The sequence below is a fragment of the Opisthorchis viverrini genome (assembly GCF_000715545.1).
Source record: "Opisthorchis viverrini unplaced genomic scaffold opera_v5_12, whole genome shotgun sequence".
In the NCBI taxonomy this organism is placed as follows: domain Eukaryota; kingdom Metazoa; phylum Platyhelminthes; class Trematoda; order Opisthorchiida; family Opisthorchiidae; genus Opisthorchis; species Opisthorchis viverrini.
The window spans coordinates 3,256,607-3,265,427 of record NW_008751668.1 but is presented as its reverse complement, the minus strand read 5'-3'; the positions used below and the strand labels follow the sequence as shown (position 1 = coordinate 3,265,427).

The 8,821-nt window shown below is 45.4% G+C and overlaps 1 protein-coding gene across 1 annotated transcript in view; it reads right to left on the bottom strand.

Annotated features, from left to right (window-relative positions):
* Window positions 1-3,803, bottom strand: part of T265_01173 (hypothetical protein) — a gene marked incomplete at both ends in the record, with an annotated part of 11,283 nt that extends 7,480 nt beyond the window's left edge. The window contains 4 exons of the mRNA XM_009165134.1: window positions 2,381-2,670; window positions 3,219-3,404; window positions 3,438-3,583; window positions 3,623-3,803. Coding sequence (XP_009163398.1) covers window positions 2,381-2,670; window positions 3,219-3,404; window positions 3,438-3,583; window positions 3,623-3,770 — 770 coding nt within the window. The remainder of the gene's footprint in view (window positions 1-2,380; window positions 2,671-3,218; window positions 3,405-3,437; window positions 3,584-3,622) is intronic.
* Window positions 3,804-8,821: the final 5,018 nt, after the last annotated feature.

Here is an 8,821-nt window from a genome sequence, read left to right as displayed (position 1 = left end):
TCCTTAACAAGTGTTCATCCGTTTGTTTTACATACTAACCTCACGTTTACTACCACGGTCATGAGTTAGTTGCAACAGACTACTTTGTAAAGGAGCATCTGATCGGGCTTTGGGCAACGGTTAGCGGCATTATGCGACTATGGCAATCCATACGAATTCTTTCAGAGAAATGCGCAGATACTGGAAGACAGGAGTGCCTTATAACGGATGTATACTCAAGTCCCACTGGCACCAATATACCTTCAGGGAGGTAACCCAGTGATTGTATACGAACTAACATTATGAGCTTAAGTTGCACAACAATCGGGTGTGATATTGTCTATGGTATACTCTGAAGTCTAAACTTTCCAGCGACTTCCCCAAACGGCTGTGCGCATGTCTAGACAAAGCTTGCGAAAAACATTCCGATTAGCATGTGCTAACACCCGTCGCGGAATAATTTCCTCGTTCTGCACAGCGGCACATGGTGGAGCGATTCATCGCATCCACAGACTTATCTATGAATAACTAACAACTGAATCACATTTGTCGGTTTGCGGAATCTGAATCATTGGAAGCAACACGAACAATCACAGACAACCTGAGGGACCGAATTAGGTGCTGCGTGCAAGCCGCCGGCGATGATGTAGACCCGATGAACACTGGCGATCGGCAAACATGTGGGGGCTTAGTGCAAGCCACCAGCCGATTGAAACATGAGCATCGGAACCAGTTACTTGGTTACCATTAAGATGCAGGCGTCATTCGTCAAGTCCTTTAGGCCTCAGCGTACCAGCGCAATTCTCTTACTATACTACTGCACAAATTTTGACAGAAAAGTCATCATAAATCTTCGCAACCGCGTTGTAGTCCGGCGTGCAAAGTAGCTTCTGTGCAGTACGTTCGACTTTAATCTTGGTAAAACAAACGCGGCTCATTGTGCAGGCATTAAATTAAGGAAGGTGTTTCAAGCAATGGCTCAAACAATCAGTAATCAGGCATCAGCCAGAGCATAGACACCCGGCAATGACGCTGCCGTATAGCAAATGGTTTCGATTCATGAGCACAGTGTGATCATGTGAATAGAGGATCCCTGGAGGTAATCCACAAGATTTGGTATTGCCTACGGTAAACTGACGTGGAGTTAACTCTTTTGAGACTCTGATGCTCCCTATTCGAATGTCCCATTGTCCTGTCATCAAAGATAACATATTCGGCAAGTGATCTGCCACATTCGAAAACGTTGAACTCAGTTTCGTCAACTCACAAATATAGATACTCAGAATAGAGCAACCGAAGGGTGGTTATATACCGCAAGAGCCGTCAATGTAGCCAAGATACTAAGACTGGCTACCAAAGCATTGATCCAAACTTGCAGCCAGCTTAAAAAACAGTCTACCAACCTTCTAACCTAGTTCCCCTTCCAGGACTTCGCCACCTTAATGGGTTTGAATGTTTGAATGTGACGTCCGGACGTCTCGTCGGCTCCCTTCACAGGGCAGTATTGAACCCATCAGTCTATCATGTCTCTCATTCGTTCCAGGCTGCCTAACACATCGAATTCGTATTTTCCTGAGGGACAACGCCTTTTAATTCACTTGGAATTAGAAATTTTTCTGCACCTCAACATAGTGGATGGATCTGATCACGCACAAACTAGTTAACCTGGGACGAACAGCTGCTCAGTGGCCTATGATTCGTGTCGATGACTCTAGAAGAGTTAGAAACCCAGTAAATCAGGATCGTCATTCACCGCCAACCAGACCTGCGCGGGTGTAGAAATTATATACAGTGAATCGTTGGCCGAGTATGGTTAGCTAGGGGCTTAGAACACGCTTAACAAATCATCTAATTTTGTATGTCATTAAATGAAAAAGTGATCACCAATCGCGCTCAACACATCTGCTTGATCTCTATCATGTAACCTTATCCAACTAGATGTACTTATGTTGTCCTGGTTTGTAGCCAGGGATGCTCGCGCCATACACTGCGAGAGATCCACTTGACATTTTCGAGCAAACTAAAACAAAAAACAACGCGTCTTCCTTCTCGATAAGGTGACTTGTGTATTTCGCCTGGACAATATGCACAACTTGTTAAACGATTGATTCTGTTTTTTTTAAATCCTGAGAACACACACGATCCAAACACAAAGTTGTGGCTACAATTTATCGAGAGTTTGATAAGTGTCACCACCTACCAGTCAGTACAGAGAGATCAGCAGACCATTCGGAGGTATGAGTTATGATGGCAAAGTGCAACGCCTTTTCCCCTACATTTTCCGCAAAAATCCTGGAAAAAAGGACCACACTGCTTATTACCAAGTTTTACGAACATCTCAAAACAGGACCTACAATCTCGTTTTCCTAACCGAAAGATTTCAAGAACAAAATGAGCTTACGATGAACTACATCCTTCAAACATCTGTGTGTTGATGAAAAAGGGACAAACGCGCGTCACGTGGATGTGCTTTTCAAGGTTGGCCACCCTCAATTCCAGCTCCAAAGCGTCAGACAGCATCAGAGCGGCAGCCTTGGATGCACAATAATCAGCCAAGCCGGGATTTGGTATCACAGACGCTAGTGACGCGATCGTGACTATATGCCCCCGTGGAACCGAATCTGATGAACCCACAACATCGCCTACTCTTCCATCGGAACCCATCATTGAGGGTAGAAGGGCTTGAAGCATCTAAACAGAGATGAAGTCAAGAGAAAGCGTGTATTAATCAACTGAAAGTGACAGTAAATAAACGGTGTTGTTGAACCCGCGATACAATGCTGTAAGACTACGAAGACCCAGGAGTTTAGTAGTGTTCACATATTGTAACCAGAGGCTAAAATAAGCGTTTCACACACGTCTCGTTAGTATTTGGATACCAAATCTTCGTGCTCTTTTAGAGATGCATTGGAAGTGTGTTGTAAACGATCGAGAGAGGCGAAGCATTTACAACACCAGCTTTTCCACAGGGGGCGATCTGGAAGGTTGAGGGAATGGAAACATAAGAGAAAATTCCAACCGAGAGGGCTGTCGTATCCAAACGTCCTCTAATCCGTCGATTGTCAACGCTTGATGACTATCATGTTTCATCAAGGGTCCTATCCCTTGTGCCACAGAAGTGTGACTGTCGTCGGATGCTCATAGCTAGTAGTAACCTCAGAAGATAACTTACTATCATATGAGCAAACTGAAGGCGTTCTATCATAGGTATCATAGGTATCTGAGGACTAAAAACTCACATAGATGTGCGAAATAACATTCACTTGGAAAGTGTCATCGATATCCACCGGTTTCAGATCTAGAATCTGCTTGCCGCTGACTACGCCAGCGTTGTTGACAAGTATGGTTACACGACCAACCTCTCGGAGTACTCGTGCGACGGTTTGATTTATATCGTCTCGGGATCTGCTCGTTACAGCGTCGCGCTGTGAAAGGAACCATTACCTGAGATCGCATACATAAGTACGAAGAACTGGACCTCCCAGCCTTGCAACCGCACGTGCTGTTTCGTTTAGGGTGTCTTTATTCACATCCAGGCCGATCAGAGTTGGACAATACTGGGCAAACTCCAAACACATTAAACGGCCGATTCCAGCACCGGCACCTATCAGTCATTTAGATGAAATACCAAAGAGAAACCAACCGGTGATTAAGATCACGTCATTGCTGAGGTCTTTGTACGTAGGAACCAGAAAACGCCACAAATTTTTGAATAACTCTGCCGCAAAGGACAAAATGAAGGTCTTCAAGATCAGCAAAAGGTCTCGAGAGATTTCTAGCATCAACCACATGTTGGAGTAATCACGAGCAGATGAAATGTTTACCTGAAAAAAGAAACAAAAACAAGATTACTAATGCTCCCATGTACTTCATTTGCGAAACGATCGAAGTTGCCTTGATAACCCTAAGAACGGCGCCTAAAGGACTCATTACCATCCAGCCTTTGTTGAGAAAATTCCACCAGCTGGCTGTTTCCGCTTAGGCAAAGGGGTAAAAGCGGTCATTGGGTGCTATAGGTTGACGAAGATCTATCGGCTGTCTATCTAGGGAAGCTCATTAAACCCTCACATCAAACCAACAATGGAAGGAACATGAACCAGCCCTGATATGCTGGACGAACAAGATAACCTTCAGAATCCAGAGATGATGAAGTTGGCTAGATTTAGCCGTTAGCCACTCTCTGTAGGGACTAATTGAACTCGAGTGGGATGTGGATACCAATCCGCCGTCATCGACGGAAGTCTGGGGTGCAACTTTGTTGCCATGGCGTAAAAAATATCCGGACAAGAGGGTTTGCACCCTGCAGCCTTCAAAGATGGCGAGTTCGTTGTGTTCAACCTAACCACCTCACTTCAAAATGTTTAGAATAATAGAAATTCCAACTGAATGGACAGCCTCAACGGTAGTTCAAAGAGAATGTAAGAACATCGTGTGAAAAGTACGGGACAACAGTCCAGAGGCTATAGCTTTCAAGATGTTTCTTGACATTATACTGCGCAGGTAGATCCGTCACTAGAGGAGTCAAATTAACGGTAACCAAGCTGGGTTTCGCCCTGGTCTGTGTTGAATCGATCATACCTTCACCTTGCGCCTACCTGATGAGCCCCGAGAAGGGCGAAATCGGTCGTGGGTTGTCGAAGAGTTTTCAGCAACCTTGTAAGTAGTTTCCTTTATGAAAAAAAGCTTCACAACATATTATATCATCCCGGGGTCACGAGATTTGCACATCTTGTTCGTTCTGAGAACCTTCCTTTTTCAGTCAGCGATATCCGATGTGTGGTGTCCAACTGTTCCACATGCTCCGAACTCAAACCAAAATTTCGTGACACTTTTCGTGGCCAGCTTATCAAAGCCAGAAAACCGTTTGAGCGCCTTAGTATCGACTTAAAAGGCCTATTTTCCTCAAACACTCGTAGCGAGTACGTCCTAACGATCATTGACGAGTATTGTCGATTCCGTTTTGCTTACCCTTGCGCCGATAGTCCTCTTTCGCTGTGATTCGTTGTTTGAGTCAACTGTTTTCACTGTTTGGTATGCCTGCTTCTATTCACTCAGATCGCGGTTTCAACTGAACTCAAACAATTTTTGTTCGATAAAGGCGTTGCCAGTAGTCACATCGCTGCATATAATCCAAAGTGCAATGGTCAGGTTGAACGACTTAATGGTACCCTTTGGAAGACCATCTGCCTGGCTCTAAAATCACGCGACTTGCCTGTCACACATTGGGAGGTTGTCCTCCTTGATGCTCTCCACTGCATCATATCCCTGTTTTGTACTTGTATCAACTGTACCCCACACAAACGTTTCATGCCGTTCACACGACGATCAGCCAACGGTATGTCCCTACCTACTTGGCTTACTGTCCATGGGCCGATCCTTTTAAAGCGCAATTTAGATATGACCCTCTGGTAGAGGAAGTGGAACTCGTCTCTTATGATCCACAGTACGCCAACATAGGTCGTCCGGATGGTAAACACGAAATCGTAGCTTTACGCCGCTTGGCTCCTAAAAGCAACAACAAGATATCCGACACAGAACTGGAACCAACACACCGCCGAACAAGGGGAGCGTGACGCAACACCATCAGTAAACTGTGGTTGCTCAGAAACTGAACTCTTGCCTATTAACGATGCCTTATCATCCCACTCTAGTGCAGATCCAGGAAATCACCTGGACATTCTTATCCGACAACAGCGCACTAACCCATATAATCTACGCAACAGAGAGGCGTAAACGACTCCATGTAACTATTGCACTCTTTCTCCGCAAAGTACACACTTATTCCAAGGCGAGGAGAATGTCATGACTATATAAACCATACCTTTCCATAGACCATTAGCTCGTGATTCTCACTCTATATTATAAGCTCATGTTTTACCGTTCTTAGATGATTAAAGCGAATATTACGCCCTTCTATTCTGTCTTCCTTCTAATCTCGTCCTGGAACTACTCGACTCGCAACAGGACCCTTTTGCAAACCACCTTAAATAAACTAAATGATCCTGTAGCACAGTTCGGTATACGCTTCATCTTTGTAAGTTGCTCCTGGGTGGGATCCAATTCAAACCGCATGCTTGTAGGTGAACCGACCGATGTAGTAGATAAGCTTGTTTACTCGGATAACTGCACAAATTAAAGCGGTGTGGCGAAAGAATCGCTTCCCGAATTGGGAAGAATAGTGTTTACTAATCTACGACGTTTGTGGTGTCAACTTTTAAGGGTAAACTGTACAATGACGCGGTCCGAACTGCCCTACTTTATGGATAGAGAGGTGATCGCTGCGTGTGGAGGACCTTCGAAGGCTCGCTGTCTGTCAGAAGTCCGGCGCGAGTAATATTGAAGTAACCTAATGGTTTCGGGAAAATTCATTTTTTTATAAATCGGCTGGTCACATTCCACAGGCTACGCTGATTAGGCCATATATTCCAGAGGACGGTTTGCCTCATATAACCTTCTTTGCCCAGCCTTGAGTCGGATGGAGACGACCCAGGGGCAGTCCATGATTTGGCAACGAATCATGAAAGTCCTTACCAGCCCATTCAGTGGCGTCAGTAAACGCCAGATGGGGACGCGGGACGAAACAAACCATCGGTTTGTGACGCCGACAGATATGGATGAATCACACTGCAAATAGCGATGTAGTGTCAAGCCTATCACCATACCTGCGTAGCCCTCAATCCCTGACACAGCGGACAAACAGAATTATTCGACCTCAATGAACTATCTGGATCACCACCTCCAGCAAGTGGCTGGAAGAATCGCACCTCAATGCACGGTTTGTGAGCCGAAGAAACCGAACCGAGCTGAACAGCACTCAGCAGTTCACCGTCAATTGCCTACAGCCTCGCAGATAGTATTTGGTATCGCAAAGATGACGTGTCGTAAAGGAGAATTCGAACACCTGAGGCATAACTCACATCACATTCAATGAAATTCCATGCTATGTCTTAGATTATGGCACCTTCGGGCGTCTTAGGGGCTGACTGGCAGAAAACAAGCTAGATCGGTAAACGACAGAACCAAACTTTATACTTCATGGTTAAATCTCGGGAGTCAAGATAACACTACGCGGGCATTGCATAAACAGGGTGAACCCTACCCTAAGCACTTAAAGCTGTCGCCTTCAATTCGTTGCTTCCTCCTCCTGACCTCCCAAGTGGAAAGTCCACTGAGACCCCTGTATTCACACATCATTTATATCAGCCATCACTTCAAACGTGTAGCTGTCCACCCCTATCTACTCATATCATCGGCGAACGAACTTCTGGAGGTATAAAGACTGTATAACATCTACGCGGTTTTCGTCATCATAATCAGAGACAGTAACATTAGTGCTAACACTGATATTTCAATGGTGTACAACTATAAAGTTCATCTAATTGTATTTAAGGCCCTAGAAAGACAGGAAAAAGTGAGTGGGGAGTAGGACCTAGTGCTGGCCAATGTCAAGCATTCTGAGGTGCCTACATCTCCAACCACTCAAAGAGACAACCTGGAAAGAAACTGACAGCGCGAACGTCACTCACTCATCGGCCGCCATTTCTCACAGCTTTTTTCCAGCCAAGCGCAGACGGATTCACGTGTACCCCATCGAGGAAGGCGCACAACACCAAGAACAACCAAATTCTCCGTAATCCCTTTCATGTCCTTCTGCCAAGCCATGCATTAGCCTCCTCGTTTTTTCGCCATTCTGAAGGAAGAGAACACCCGTCTTGGTAGAAGGTGTTTCAGCATGCCTAGAGACATTGTAGTCAATGGTGCTGGATGTTTTCCGTGAGTGAAGTACTGTCTGCACAAACAAATACCCGTTTTATAATCACGTCATTTTTAATCCACTGGAGCTATCCAAAACTAGCAAGCCTTCTAAGCCATCGGTGTTCAAAAAGCTGAAAACGCCTCACATCATCTGTCCCCAGAGGCTATGTTTCACAGACGTACAACAACGAAGCCCTTATTATAGCCTGGTACATGCGAACTTTGAGACCCAGTGGTATGCCTTTTTAACGCCACAAGTGACGCAAATCAGCAAATGTGATTTTGGCGTTCGAGATTTGTGAACTGGCTTCATCAGACACGTTTCCATCAGACGTATTACAATTATGGACGTATGTAAGATTCTCCACAACTTCCAGTGACGGGTATGTTCAGCGACTGTACGCCCTGAAGCATGAGCTTGCACTTTGAAGGTGCTAGGCGCATACCGGAAGATGGTATGATGCATCATCATCATCATCATCATCATCATCATCAACGACAGCATGACATCAGTGTTCAACGCCGATGCTTCACTGCCGTACAACCATGACATATTTGAAAGCCTTATTGTAAAGAAAAGAATAAAGGTGGGTGGGGGAGGGACTTAGTGCTAGCTTAACACAATCATTCCGAGGTGCCTACACTTCCAGACATTCACTCAGGCAATCTGGATAGAAACTGACAACTAGAACGCCACTGACATCGGTTGGCAGCCATATCTTGTAGTGTCTCCAACCAGGCACAGTGAGGATCACGCGGTCCCCATCCTGGAAGGCGAGTAGCACCGACAGCACCCAAGCGTTTCGTGATCTCCTTCATACTCCTCTGCCAGGTCATGGGTTGGCCACCTCTCTGTTCACGCTACTCCGAATTGGGTATAGAAAATAGTACTCTTTTCGGTAAACGATGATTCGGCATGCGTAAAACATGTCCCAACCAACGCAGCTTCTGGTGCTGGACACATTCTTCAATGGAAGTACCCGTTACACAACCGAAAACACGCTTTCTAACCGCCTCGTTACGGATTCGCTGACACCAACCCAAACGAGTTATGGTTCTGAGACAACGATTGTCGAAAACCTGAAGA